The sequence below is a fragment of the Heliangelus exortis genome, chromosome 9 (genome assembly GCF_036169615.1).
Source record: "Heliangelus exortis chromosome 9, bHelExo1.hap1, whole genome shotgun sequence".
NCBI lineage: Eukaryota > Metazoa > Chordata > Aves > Apodiformes > Trochilidae > Heliangelus > Heliangelus exortis.
This window is the reverse complement of record NC_092430.1, coordinates 16,951,101-16,966,924: the sequence shown is the minus strand read 5'-3', so window position 1 is coordinate 16,966,924 and position 15,824 is coordinate 16,951,101. Positions and strand designations below refer to the sequence as shown.

Below are 15,824 nucleotides of genomic sequence, written 5' to 3'. Positions count from 1 at the left end.
GAGATGAGTATTTGACAAATACTTAGGGCTTTCCAAAGCAATCGATCCTTAGCTGGTGAAACCACAGTGTTTACTCAGAGAGGGTGATACGCCAGCACTGGGAGCTCTGTGTCCAAATACCACAAAAGCCCTGCACAAAGATTTATGTATATTTTGTTGTCTGTCATTTTGTACAACGCCCTTCCCTCAAGTACTGGTCCTCAGAACTCGTTATACATTGTTAGAGGAGATTAGTTTAACTGCAGATTTATTTATTATTATTATTTTCCTTTCACAAAGCACTTAACAGAAAACAGTGCTTGGGAACTGGAGCTCTGAAGCACAGTCTAGCAGTTTATTTATGATCATAGCAACTAATTGCTCAAAGACAACCCTCAGGCCCCAGGACCATTCCCATGTCACTGAAGTTGGCTGCTGCAGTGATGTGCTACTTATCCCCAAGAAACTGGTATCGTTGACTTGCATAAGTGGCTTTGCTGGAGCAGGAGGGTGGACAGCTGAATAATTGACCACTGGATAACACTGACTCCTTCAGTGACAAAAAGACAATGGAAAGAAAAAAAATAATAATCAATTTGGACATGTGGCAATGGCTTTGTTAGCAAAAGTCTGCCCAAGGTCTCAGTCAGCTCATAGGAAATTACTGTATAGACAGAGACACTGCCCTGACAAGGCCAGCCTTCCCCTCCCAGCCTTTCCTTTACTTGACAGTGACAGCTGCCACCACACCTAGTCCTTGGGCTCCATTATATCTTAGCCACTGATAGGAGTAACCCCATGGGAAAGTTGGATGGTGGGATTGAAATGATGCCAGGTACTGTGAAGAACATTTTCCTTTTTTGCTTTTCAAACTTTTGAACCTTACAAGAGGGGAGCCATCCGCTTCTATTCCTTTTTTTTTTTTTTTTTTTTTCCCTACAAATGAATTTTAACAATGCATATCCTGCCAGGAAGCATTACCATGCATTAGTGATAAAGAGTTACATAAAAAGGTAAGTTAAGTTTCCAAGACAGGAATCTGAGCTGATAAACATATTACATCCACAGTTCAACAACTGTTCAGAGAAGAAAAAAGAATAAACAGCTTTAGAGAAAGTGGGGGAATGTGGGGGAAAAAACCCAGGAAGAGCAGATAAAGTAATACCATGCTGTCAAAACACTGCTCTGACTATGCATGAAGCATAGATACCCAACTAAATCAGATTAAACTAATGGCCATCCATTAACCTTGGGTACGTCTATACAGTACAACACTAACCCGAAGAGGTGGGCTCAAGCACCAGATGGCTTGCCCTTGCCAACACAGCACTCATCCATGGCACTTGAATCCCTGCCCAGCTAGATAAATGAACTGGGGGCAGGTGAGCCATTTGCTCTCACCAAGGGGCAGCAGAGGTGGCAGTGCTGTGCAGTTCTGCATTACAGGAGGCTCTGCTCCCAGCCAGGTGAGGTACCCAGGTGCAGTCAGTGTGAAGTATTGCTGGGGAGGGCTCTAATAAGATATAAGCCGGGAGGTCACACGCTGCCTCTCTAATACCAGTAGCCAGTTACACATTTTAAGGGACAGCTACGAGATGATGGCTGAATGGGAAGGTATTCAACAAAGCTCCACAGCTGCTTTGCCAACACTGTGAGCCTGAAGGTCAGGGGATGGTACTTAGTTAGAAAGAGACTGTGCTGAAATGAACACCAAACCATCCCCAAGGCCATTGGTCTGTGCAGGGCATGGATCCTGCAGCATCATCAAATGCAGCTGGGCTCTGCCCAGACTTGTTGTGTTTGAGGGACCCTTTAGAGACTATGTTTGCCCCCAGACCACCTCTCATTCTCTTACTTGAGGGGAGAAGAGCTACAAGTGCAAACCTAAGCCAGACCATCAACACAGCTCTAGTTCCTACAAGGGGCTACGGCTGCAGACCTGGTCTGCACAGAATGTAAAAATGGAAAGCAATCTGACATTAAAAGGGATGATAAAACCCAGAGGAAAATTCACTTTACAGGAAAAAATCAAGTAGAGCATAGAAGTGAGTTAAGTGGCTACTATACTAAGGACTTTTACCAGAACTCCCCACTCCCCTGAACAGTCATTACGTCAGGAAGAAAGAGAAGCTGCTGAGATAACCCTCCCACCTCATACCTTAGGACTTCCTGCAGACACTAGCAACCTGAAAAACAGGATGCCATGCAAGACTTAAAGAGACAACAGAAAAAGAAATGCCAATATCTGTAGAGCTTACAAACAAAAGTGGAAAATGCTCATTCCAGCAAACAAGCTAAAACCAAGGAGAACAAGAAGAGAAGGACAGCTAGCTAGCTGTCAGCTAGCTAATTAGCAAATGCATTAGTCAGGACTTCCAAGCACCAACAAGAACTAAGCAGGATATACACCTTTATGCAGGGTTTTTTTTTCAGACAGAACACTGAATAATGTCTGGGGAATTCTTTGCCAGTCACTTTTTGCAACCAAAATACACAAGTGCTAATTAGATCATGCCAAGTCTCTATTTTCACACTTCCAAAGCTGCTCAATTAAAAGTATGTGCTTTGGCACTGCTTTCTTTTTAAAAAAGAACTTAGATAAAGCTAAAAAAAGAGAAATACTTCAACCTTAGAAGATGGTACAGCTGAAGATGGATGAATCATTACCATACTGGAAATCTAAAAAAACTGTAAGACACAGACAGACCTACTTTAATGAAACAGTTATTACCTAATGTGACAGAAGACAGAAAGCAAAAATAAACCCATAGAAACAGTGAGAAAGCAACCAAGCATACAGGAGTGACTGCCTTTTTTGGCATAGCTAGTAGAGCAGAAGTCTGTCCTGCAGTATTTTCCTAGAGTCACTACCAATACTTCAAAAAAAATCTCAAAGTAGTTAAGGCTGTGGAAAAAAACATGGAAACCAGGACCTACAAAAATGTGCACCCTTTGTTTTATCATGACTTACATGCTGAGAAATTGTCAAGTACACAACTACTGAAGTAGTGAGAAGCAAGATGAAAAACATTATCAGGAAGAATTTTAATTTTTCTTTCCATGTTTTGGGCAGCACCTCCTAAAAAAGAAAATTGATTGAAAGCACCTCTTGCAATTCTTCAAGATGTTGCAGAAAGAAATGCTAAGACAGTTACAGGTTCAAGGGCATTGATATTGTACATTACTTGTGTGAAGGACAATAAAAAGTAGTAAACAAGTCTTATGTTAGCAAGGTTAAGAAAACTGCTTTTGATCCACATTAATATTGGTGCTCAGGGAAGCGGTGGAGTCACCACTCCAGGAGATGTTCAAAAAACATGATGTGGCACTCCAGAACATGGTTTAGTTGGCATAGTGGTATTTGGTTGATGGTTGGACTTGATCTTACAAGGTCTTCTCCAACCTTAATGATTCTGTGGTTAAATCCTTATCCACCTTCCGCTGCATGACAGAGCACCAATAATAGACTTGTTTCCAGTTCTGGTGATATGCCAAGCAGCTAGGGCATTGCTCCAAAAAAAAGAGAATAATGGAATCCCCCCCACACCATAGCAAATAATGTCACAGAGTTAGGAGATAGTCCTCAATCTGACTGCACTCTGACTTGTCTGGAGGAAGGCACAGGAACAGTGTCTGGGACAAGGCACAATCACTCCAGCTCTTGGAGGCTAGCAGCACACCGATTCAAAACCTATCAGACTTCAGGTAACTACCTTAGATAGTTACAAATTACCTTGAGCCAACAACAAACTTAAGGCATCCCATTCCTGATGACAAACATCCTCCATATCTCCCAGAACCATGTGGCTATAAATGCATCCCAAAGAACCTGTTATAGAAAAATACCTGTCACTCATCCAGCTGCTGCAACTCTACATTTCCTTAAATCACTATTCTAGTTCCTTGTCCCTCTGATTTACAGCTTTAATAAAAATAAACATGAGTTAAGGAAATAAGGGGAACAAGTTAAGCAGCAAAGCTGAAGAGCTTTGACCACATGTAAATACTGCAGCCAATTGTTGTTTCTCTGCCAGCTGATAACAGGAACAAACATGCAAATGGATATGTAGCACTTCTTTTCTTCAGAACTTAGGATATGATCCAAAACCACCTGACCCAGCAACTTTAAAGATTAACAGCTTTTCAGTGTCCTAGTCACTCTTTGTTTTTCCAGCTACCAAGTTTTTTCTAAAGAAAAAAAAAACAACCAAAAAAAAGCCCCAAAACACCACAAAGCAGAGTATAACCTTCACTGCACAAATTTTAAGCCAGATGGGACTTTTATAATCAATACACGTTATTTAAACTTATTCTAATTAAACAGACCTGAAACAAACACAGACTACTGAAAATCTGGACAGTCTTTCAAGAAAGAGTTTATAAAAAGTTGAGTGAGCGTAACATACGTGACATTCCAAAACCCAGTCCCATCAGAACAACAGGTATCACAACTCTATCTAATAAGGTGTGGGCTCCAAATACTCATGTGATAACATCAAGTAAGTCAAGCTGGCAAAACCTGAACAGTTCTAAGAAATGGTAATTCCACAGGAACCAAGAACTAAGAAAAGTCAGAAATGATAGTGGTTATATAAGAGACTGGATTAAGACTAATCTACTGTGATGTCTGCATATTTACAGAAGACTTGGAAGAACAGAGTTTAAAACAATCACTTGAAGAAAAGTTGGTTGTTAAAGGAAACAATTTGCTGTACTGGATTATATTCATCTGACCAAGAAAAAAAAAAGAAGGCAGGAACAGAGATCAGGTATTAAATGTTGGCCTGGATCCTATTCTAAAGTAAGATCAGATGCCCCCGTGAGCACTTCCTTCCATTCAAGATGAAGATCTTCCAGGAACATACACTGAAATTTAGTGGTATCTCACGCAGCCTGAAGTCACCCTGATCATGAGGGGTTTATCTGTCATTATTCTACCAGGGACATAACAACTGGCCATGTGCAAGATGAATGATTATTTAATGCTTGACTGTTGACCTAAGGGTAACATTTTTATCTTATTCTGCATCTGTGCAGCCAAACCACATCTGCAACATAATTCTGTGCTGGTAGGACAGGATACAGGCAGTCAATAAAAAAGTTTGCCTTACCATCTAAACTAAACAATTTGCCTCCTAGTATCACTCTAACCCAGCACAGAGAGTGGAAGAATAAAACAGACCTTACATGGTTCAAAACCCTCTGTGTATTGGTCTTGTGATTTTCGTTATCTGGTATCCTTGTTTCAACTTTCCCATAAGACAGACAGAGGCAGGTATTGATTGAAAAGGTCCTTCTCAGGAAGGTAAGAGGTTGATTGCAACATCCAAAACACTGGTATTCCTGCCTCCTTGATTTACAGATGCATGGGGAGGAAAGGGATGAACACAGTACTGGGTCACAGCAATCTCACACAATCATTACAGTCATTTTGCCATCATGTACAATAAGAAGAATGCCAAGTCCTGCAATTGACACTCTCTGTTTCTTAAGATGTCAGGTTGTGCACTGCAAGTGGTGTTTGACTAATAAAATGTGAAAGCAACAACTGCAAGAACAGCGAATTCATCGCCACATGTCCCAGTAAACACCTACTTCCTATTTTCTCAGCTTTTTTGCTATCAATCTACTGTATTGTTACTCCAGCTCCTGGAAAAGAGGAAAGACCTCTTTCAAAGCCTGGAAAGGGCCATGCCAGCTCACAGTAAAGTCCATCAGGACCAACAGCATGGAACATGTGGCCACCCACAGAATAACACAAGCAGAAAGCAAGCATTTAATGAAGCTTCTCCAGATTCCACCAATTTGTGGTCTGGGGGTTTTCTGAGATGGGGAGAGGTGTACACACACATATGCAACCATCAGCTTACAGCCTTCACTGTAAAGTGTGCAGCAAAACAAATTTTAAAAGGCCCACAACTACTCTTCCTTCTTACAGCATTCATCAACCTTTCAGATTTGCTTTTCTGGACACCTTCCTAGCTGGCTTCTTAGGCTTCCCACTTTACTCCTGGATGTCATGAATTACACTTGAATTGCTTTCAGCATGCCAGAACTCTTAGTATTTCAATAATGACTTCTCCAGAACTTTTTTTATTATTATTATGAATGTAGTATTTCCAAACAACATTCTTGATTGTTAGAGTCAAACCGTATTGCTGTGATAACCCTCTAAGAACCCCATCTCCTCCTGAGTTAATGTTATCCTTACATTGGTTGGGAGATTTTGAGAAGAAACTGACTCAGAAGAATTTGGTTGAAATGTCTCATTATTCATGAGGGCAAATACACAGCTAGCATCCCCTCTGGATAAGTAATGGTTCATAGGTTTTCACCAACAGCTGAAGGCAGTGACTTGCCAAGATATGTAGCTCTGTTCAAACTATACATGGTGATACTTGTGACGTCTGCTTGAATCAAACTGTTCCTTCTCTACATTGATTTGTAATCACGCCAACAGTCACAACTGGGAAAATTGAATTGTAGTTTGTCTTCTGTACAGAAAGCATTTAAATATTTATCTCTGATATACAGTTCTAAAAGAGGCAGCTCTAAAATTTCCTGCTGCGCTGTATTGTATCTGACACCTCACCACTGAACAGAACATGTGCTTTCATGAACTATAAAGAATTAGTTTCAATTACTTTCAGACACTTCATGACTAAAATGCTGAACCTATTTTATCCTATTATCCAGCCACACATGCTATATGTACATGAGCAGTTCCACATCCTTGGTGACCTTCTGACAAGATCAAAAAAAGAACCAGCTGGAAATAGTGCAAAGGAGCACTTTAAGCTGAGGAGGAAATGATTCATGAAACAATAGAAACAACAAAAGATATGACTGCAGGCACTGATTTCTGAGAAATGGGCAGGTTAATCTGACATTTTTTATAATATTATATTATTACAGATTATGTATTTATAGCATACGTTGTTACTGTTTCATTGCACCACTGTTGTAAGCAGATGCAGCACTGGAGATCTCTCCTACATCTTGTAACAAGCAATGCGGGGCTAGACCCCAAAATTCTGCTCAGGCAGTCTTGAGCAGCAAGAAGTCCTTGTCTGGGTACTATTTTCAGACTAAGACTCTAAAATTTCAGCCATAGCATGCAATGCGTGAGACGGTTGTCATGAAAAACATTCCACGTTATAAACTACTACTCTAAAAGCACCAGAGATTGGGCCAGGAATCCAAGCCCCAAGTGATATCAAATGACTTATTATGCTATTTCCTTCCACCAAAGAAATTACATCTTGCAAGAAAAACCAAATCAGATATCTGAAATTAAACAAATTCTGTCTGGCAATTAAACAGACGGTAAAAGAGCAAAAAAAGGCTGTGAGGAAAGATGGGTTAGGTTTATCCTTTCTACTGCTATGCTGCTTCCCTCCTCGATGAGCCTGAGAAATATTGCTATAATCATCCAACATATCAACATTTTTTTGCCATCCAGTAATTATGCCACCATATAATTGAAGCTCCTGAAATTGATGTAGGCATAGCTCCATAAAATATAATAAGAACCCATGGGTGGAAGTTGAAGTAGTGAAAATCAGTCAAGAAATAAAGCACCATTTTTCTTCTTTATCAGAATAATTGACAAGTACTGAGGTAAATCCTGTGTCACTGGCTATCTTTTATCATGACATTCTTCCAGAAGATAAAGGCACAGATGCAGGGTAGCCCTACAGCTTGAATTAAGAAAAGGACAGTCTAGCTGACTGCAACAATACTCTGGCTTCATTTGCTAAGAGTAGGTTAAGTACCTGGAAAAACATTCTAAGTCAAATACCTTACTTCGCAAAAGCTAAATATTTGAAAGTTACCATAGCACCTCAATATTCCCAAGATGTAACACAAGAGGACAAGAGAGGAACTTCTGAAATACAGCCTCCAAATGCAGTCACTGCAAGACATGACACTAGACCCTGCCAGGAAGCCGATGGTCACCTTCTTCAAGAACGTAAGGTAACAAATTTCAGGGACAAAAAGTCTCTCTCTCAGGCCAGTGGTGCCACACAGAGATTGTTGGCTTTTGATAAGAACTAATAGCAAGCATAGAAATATGAACTGACAAACTGATCATCACTGAACAGCAAGCAGCTCTCCCAGATGTATGAACAAACAGAGCTTTAAGACCAGACAGAATAAGCACAGGGAGGACCATCTTTGGATGATCCTCAAGTGCTTGCACTTGATGTACACACTGGGAAGGATATGAGGCTGAGTAATTCAAGCCTGATAAATTTCCCATCACTGAGCCAGGAAGTGGCGGGCTGGTGAAAGAAAATATTGCTTTCGCTCTCAAGAAGGTATTACATAAAGTATAACCACAGATCTAGACTATTTCAGCATCCCCTTATGTTTCTCTGTGGCATTTATACCTGTGTGCAAGATACCACCATTACAGGCTCAGCAGAACACAGTATAACCCTGGAAAAACTGCCCTCCAGACTGCGTTTTTCTCCTATGGGCATCTGACCCACAGAGACTGATTCACTGGGTAAATGGCAGCTCCTAACAGTTGGACTTGATCATCTGAAAGGTCTTTTTCAACCAAAACAATTCTATAACTCTAACTTTCTCAACTCTTTGAGCAAAGGCACAGATTTCCCTATCTAAAATCCATAGTTTTGCCAGTCACAGGTTTTCCCTCTTCCTTCCGCTTAGACTCGTAAACTTAACCAAGGTTCCAGGTATAGACAAGTCCTGTCATTACTGGAATGCAGCATTACACTGTGACTTTGCAAGAAGAGGTCCATGACAGGGATCGTGCCCTAGGAATGGGAAGATCTTTCCCCAGAGCATCCAGAGGCCATCCAGGGTGCTTGAAACTCAGACAGCACAGACCTGCCAGGCTGCTCTAACAGTAACTTTATCTTTTGCAAGATGCTGGTTTGCCAGCAAAAAACCCAGCTCAGTTCTCAGTGGAGCACAGACTAATGGACTGGGAATGGTGAACCATAAAAACAATCAGCACACACATCTCAGTGCTAACAAACCTATATCTACAGAGCCTGTAATGTCTCCTTTGGGAGCATCAGTTATACCATACGTCTGATTTACATTTTTCAAGGAATAATTGAAGTTGTTCAGCTTATTCCAAAGGCACAATGAGAAGGAGAAAACCCTCAAGACACCTATGTGGCAGCTTTGCAGCAGCATGAGACTAAACAAATGGAAAAACCTAAAATAGGTTGCGACAGTTTATCATTAATCAGTATGAATTACTTGGCAGAATGCAGTATCTTTCGGTGCAACTTAGTGGCACCTTTCCCAAAAAACTAATACAAACACGAGTGCATAGCAGGAGAGTCAGGGAGCAGGGGAAAAAGGGATGTCATTGCTGATTAAGTTGCTGATGGCAAGAAGTGAAAAAAAAAAGAGACTACATAGGGCAACACCTGTGTGGCTGAAAAACAAGTCTGGCATGTTCCAGCTTCTTCATTTGGCAAGGTTAAATTTGCCATGGAAGAATCATTAGTATCCTGCAAAACAATGAATTCTTCTAAACTGTCTCCTTGCAGTCAGACATCACTTCTCCACCAGTTCTACTTATGCCAGCATTTGCCCAGGACCAGGATTATATTCTGAACCTTTCCTCTTGTGTTCATAAAAGAACATTACTGTTAAACATATGAAGGCAAGAAGATATGAGAGCATACAAGAGAGATACAAAGGCTTATCTTTGTTTAGAGCCAGATATAAGTAGAAAACTGCAAAGCTTCCAGCTCAGACAACCTCTTTCAAGCCTTACAAAGAAGCCCTTGTGCTGAGAGGTCCTGGCAAAGCATCTAAGAGGTCAAGTTATTCCATTTTTCCAACTGTAGAAAATGGTCTAATACAAAAGATAACTTATGCATACAGATTTGGTGATCTAGACATCCAGTAACCATCACAGCTTTAGTCAACTCTGATTTGGACTCCTTAATAGAATTTTTGCTTTGATCCTCAAAATTGCTTTTTATAGGTTACAAAGATTTCAGCAGACCTCCTTCCTGTATTTGCAAATGGATACACCTGTAGTATCTTAGATCACACTTACAATTGCCTTTGCATAAGGGAGTTTTGCACTTATAACCAATAATACTTTGGTTTTTTACTCATTTTATGCATATTTTGAAGGAAGAGACAACATCTAATATTTTTCAAACCATCGTTTCAATTACTATTAGACTTAAACAGATAAGGCACAAGGTTCAGCAAATTATCAGATTGCAGTTACTGCATTTGCAACACTAAAATCACAGCTTCAAACAAAGACAAGCAGAGAAGGCAGCTGGAATGAGTAAAAAGCACCAGGACCAAGGTAGTTCAGAGCAGTCCCCACCCTGCTAGAATCACCCTCATTATTACTTTTGTCACAGAAGCGTACAATAGTCTTTTATTTCTCTGTCAGAATTAAAAAAAATGTTTGGAAAACAATTTGTAATAGTTTCATTGTGCTTACATGTAGAAAATGTGGTAAAATTGCTAGAGGTAGCTCACACCTCCCAGCAACTAAAGGAATAAGAACTTCCCTTGTACAGAGGTGTTAAAAGATAAACCCACAAACATGATTAAATTATCCATATGTTTGAAAGGACTTTGAGCTTGATCTGTCAAAGGAAAAAAAACCCAGAGAGTGTGATCTTAGTGGAATTCTCAGACATGAAAATGAAAAACACTGTCCAAAACAGTGCTCTAATCACTTCACACATTCTTCATTGAGATAAAAAAGGGTATTACCATAAAATCTGGAGATGTGACAGGATAAGCTTTCCATGGACTGAGGACCCACAAATTAGAGAGAGTTGATCATTATGAAAGCATTGTGAACAGCACTTGCCAAATACATAAACAACTGCAAACACCTACACAGAGCTATGTAATGCCATAGCATGAAGACAGCAAAATAATAGATACCCAGTCACCTCTGACAACCATGCTTTAACCAGTCTTGCTGTCAGACTTCTCCATACAATGACAAAGGTCATTCTGAGGAAAGAGTGAAGTTTCAACACTTTAGGTATTGCTTTGTCCAAGCACTGCAATGGAAAATGTCCACCTACAGCAGCATAAACTGTAGTTTAGCTAATCTAAATTAGCTGAATCGGAATTTGTAGGAAATTCTCTAATTTTAATGAAGAAAGCAGCAAAAAGTTCTTTATGTCAAATCACAGAAAAAATATACTGAACTGACCTTCCATTGCTCCTTGGGAAGCAGCTTCACTACCACGATGTCACCATTCAGTGCTCTGTTGCGAGCAACCACTCCATCAATAAAGATATCACGAGTCCCATCCTAGTCAAAGAGGAAGAAAAATTAATGCCAGGCCAAAACATATTAAATTACAGTCATGAGGTTTAAAACACTGTCATCAAAAAAACACACACCCTGGTGAGAAAAAAATCCAGCAGTTGTGCACAAAAATGAAATGGATTCACCATATGCCCTTCAACATGCAATATCTTTCAGCAAATAAGCTCCTTTGTTTGTCTGTGCCAGCCCAGTACTTTCACACTATTTATTCAAGACAGAGCCAAGCCCTTGAGATGTATTGTCTGCAAGCTCTGCTCAGTTCCTCTACAGTTACTCTTGGGAAAGGGTAGAATGTTTTCTGCAGCACAACTCTTCACACATGCCCAATTTGAGCACTCCAAGCTACTGTTCAGAGCACGTTTACAAAACAGTCTCTGCAAAGTGCCTCATGTAGAGCTGCCCACTGCTCTTCTGTTGAGATGGGAACACACAGCTCTGGGATCAGCAGGTCAGTCTGTGAAGGTAGCCTGGAAAGAGGCTGTGGGGATGCTGTCTCTTTTTTTCTATGACTTAACACCATACATTCTCTACAACTAATGCTAGAAGAGATTCCAAAAAAGGTGACTAGAGAAGCCAACTATAAGCCAAAAGATCTTTTATGTAACAGACATGTTAGGACACCATCTCTCAATACTCTGGGTTAAGTTCTTTGCACAAGAGCTCAACTAATTGTACACAGTATGATTACCCATCCCAGACTTGTCTGGCATTTAGCTAATCTACATTTAGTTTGGAAGATTTTCTTCATGGGGTGAATAAAGATGAAGTTTCCTGAAAATGCCTGAAGATACAAAGGTTCTAGTTTTTAAAGGTCTGCCAACCTTGTCCTTTTTTCTGCCTTATTATTGACACTGCTCTTACTGCTTTCATTTCTGTTTCCCTATAATTCAGTATAAAAAAAAAATCTATGTGTCTGTTTGCAGTGCCATGAACATGTAAACAATGTAAGCATTTAGTAGCAACATAAGCAGTCAACAGTTTTTCCAAAGACAGATATCTTTGCATAGTTTTGACATACAAAAAAGAGGATTACTTTCTTTAGTGTTTCATTATCTTTCAATGAAAAAAACAGCCTCCTACGAATTAAAATCTTAATCACAGCTTTAGTCACTTCTCAGATATACACTCCCGAGAGTCTCATATGCTTGAGTAAATCCAATCAGAACAACAAGTGTGCTCAGTCTCCAAGAAAAACTTCTTTTATAACCTGAAAACATTAAGCCCTAATATCACATAAATATATTACTCTGCTTAGATACAAAACAATAAAACAGCAGAACCCTGACATGATGTGAAACTAAGGCTGTCCTCCAAGACACCAAATTACTCTTAGAAAGAAAAGCAGCAGCAGCTCAACAGCTGTGTGGAAGCTGCCTCCCATGACAAGATGCAGAAAAATTGCAAAGCTTCTTGGATCAACATAATTCAAATTGGAAACTGTTCTTTTCAAAAAGCCAGATTTTTTACACATGGTCATATTCCTTGTTTCTGCCCACTCTCTCTCTTCTGCCCCAACTGTACCACACATATAAAAATCTATTACGTAAAAGTAAGGTAAGTTCAAAGTTGCATTTTAATGAAAGTGTCTGCTTGGTTTTGTCTGTACCTGTCGCTGCTCTGTGCTGCACAAAGCAGACTGACATTCACATCAATTTGTTTGTCAGAAACTTTTTTCCTTCTCTCCAGTGTCCAAGAAAACACAAAACAGATCCTTTCCCCCAATCCTTGCAAAGGTGTCTGATGTGTCACACCAAGTTAAAGTTGTATCCCCATGTGGATGCACACCTACTTTACAGCAGTTGATTTCAACACCTACAACAAAGCTGTAATTAGGAAATTGCTGTGAGTTTTGGTTTTTGCCTCCAGAAAGAAGCAGTTCCCAACCCATGACTGTTGGGTGAAATTTCACACAGGGAAGAGTTGTGCATCCCACTTTTTCCTTTAGAAACTGCTACTCTGCACAGTTGGCACTTCAGATTACTAATGCAATAAAAATGGCTGAATCACAACAGAACACAATCACTTGCAAATTCTCAGCTGCCCCCAGGGTGCATATAATGTATTGGCTGCAATAGCTTTAAGACTTCTGCAGCTCCCTCCAGATAACACAGGGTCTCTGGCTAACTGTGAATATCACCAGCAGTGCTCTCTATCCCTTTCTAACATGAGGGAGAACTGCAGTGCCTTCATCTGCTCTGAAGTGTCTTCCTGCACTGCACAGCCACAGTCACTCCCCATCACTCATGCTCAGCAGTATCACTCTTCACAATGACAATGCCACCATTTCAAATCACACTACTGTGTGCAGGGAAGTAGAGATGAATGAGATGCAAGGCAGAGATGATTTAAATGCTCAAGGGCATTTTCTGGGTATGTTTCAAGAGAAAAGCAGGCACCACTCCCTTCCCTCAACACTTCATGCAACAGTGACACAAACAGAGAGAGCACACTTGCAGCAAGAAACACTTTGGACTTCTGGTTTTAAAAAGCAGACAGATGTTGCCTTTGAACTCCATGAAGCCATGGCCAAATCAGAGCTGAAGAAAAAGCAGTAAAGTGCCCTAGCCAGCAGCAAGAAAGAAAGGGTGATTTTTCACAGCTGCAGCTCTTGCAGCATCTAGCAATGATGGCAAGTCTTGAAGAACATGAAGGCTGCAAACCTTTCATTATGGAAAATAATGTCATGAGAATTATATGATTCTTAAAGTGAGTCTAAAAGAGAGGACTGTGTTCACACCAGCCAGAGTTATCTTCATCCAGGTGTTGATTCTGCTTGCTATCAGGGACAAGGCTGGTTTAGGTATTCAGGTCCACAAAGGGCAGAAAAGTAGAAAGATAGCAGAGATATGAACCTCAGGTTATCTTCTTTAACGTATGTATTCCTGCACACATAAGAGCAGCAATCAACTGCACAAGGCAAGAGCCAACATCAGGGGTGATTAGGGGTAAAGCTTCACATCCAATTAAACTCATGTAAGTAGCCAGATTTCTCCTCATATTTTGCAATTTCAGAGAATATGTTTAACAGTTTACACTTACCACACTGACTAGGAGGCCTGTAAAGATCACCATTCCTCTCACTTACACACACAGTGCTGCTCTACTGATGTACCGGAGAGCTGGTCTGGTTCTCCTTCCTGTAAGTTAATCTTAACCTACTGTGCATCCCTGTCCTCCTTCCAACCTTGCTGTAACAGCCCTCTCTGTAACGAAGTGGGCTCCAAAATATTATCCCAAAGGAACTATGTGAACTGACAACACAATGAATTTCGAGGTTTTCAACCAAGGTCCCAACAGTAGTGATACCAGTAGCAGCGACAACAACAGAAGTCAGTGTTTGACTGTCCCAGGGCAGGCTCTGCCTGCTCTCCCCCACACCAACAAAACATTTCAGTATGAAACTTTCTCTCATTGACCAAGTAACATTCTGACCAAGTCAGTTCCAGATAAAAAGCCTTGGCTGAGCCAGCTGTGAGGTCACTTTCCCTATTGGAAGCCCCTGAAATGGCAAGAACCTTTCTTTTCTGTCGAAATAAGGAAAGAAGTGAGAAGAAGAGCAAGCCAGTCCCATGTGACAAAAGCACATTCCAAGCCAACCAAGATAACAGTTCATGCAAAAGCGGGCACATGAAAAGGAATCACGCATATTATTTCTGGAATGACTTTTCAAATTAGCTCATGCAGCGGATCGAAAATGGAGTGCATATTTGTTTAGGGAAGATTAACTTAAATCAGTGGAAAATGTATAAAACCACTGCAACCATAAACCAAGGGGTTTTCATTACTCTGTCTGGTGGTCTTCAAACCTGACTTCAGCTGGCTTCTGTGGGACCCAGCAATATGCCCGATTTCAGGGCAAGCTAAGTAAGTAGCTCTCTGAGGTATGAAAAAAGCAGGGTTTGTTTGGGAATATTTGATTTAAAAGAAAATCCAGATCATGGTAATGTATTCCAACTCACTCACCTCTGAGTGACCTTTTGTGCACAGCATAACTCCTACCTTAATGCACCTTTACTTATGAACTTTAAAGCATTATAAAATTACACTTACTGGAGATGGAATGAAGGCTTCATGGTACTTCTTAGGATTTATTCTCAAGGGTCCCTTAAAAAAAAAGAGAAGAAGGAGAAAGATTATGCCTGAATCTTATTAATTTTATATAACAGCAGTTAAATTAGAGAGCTGTGGGTAATATATCTACTGTGAAACATGAGAGATACACCTAAATTTCCATTATACATTTCAAATCTTGACAACTTAGCATCCAAGCAATTTCAAGCCAAAAGGCAGTTTCATGATAGGCTTAAACTGATCTACTGCAGTCTGTCATCAAAGGGATGTTGAATCATTAGTTGCTGCAGCTACCGGGTGAACTGAGGAACCAAGCCCTCTTGTTCCCGTCACACATTGTCTGCAAGCATCCACCAACTTCATTAACAAACAGACAATAGAAACAATTTGTTTTGCTCTGTTTTGGAAAAGCAGAATGTTCGTTTTGCTTATTTTGGAGGACAGGAGGAAATAGGAAAAACTG

General features: G+C 40.3%; 1 protein-coding gene across 3 annotated transcripts in view; it reads right to left on the bottom strand.

The window, feature by feature from the left end:
• The window catches only part of DIS3L2 (DIS3 like 3'-5' exoribonuclease 2), a 177,450-nt gene that overhangs the window by 137,662 nt on the left and 23,964 nt on the right, over positions 1–15,824 (bottom strand). For all 3 annotated transcript variants that reach the window (XM_071752443.1, XM_071752444.1, XM_071752441.1), the window contains 2 exons: positions 15,341–15,394; positions 11,171–11,272 (listed from right to left, as the gene is read on the bottom strand). In XM_071752443.1, the coding sequence (XP_071608544.1) occupies positions 11,171–11,272; positions 15,341–15,394 (156 nt within the window). The remainder of the gene's footprint in view (positions 1–11,170; positions 11,273–15,340; positions 15,395–15,824) is intronic.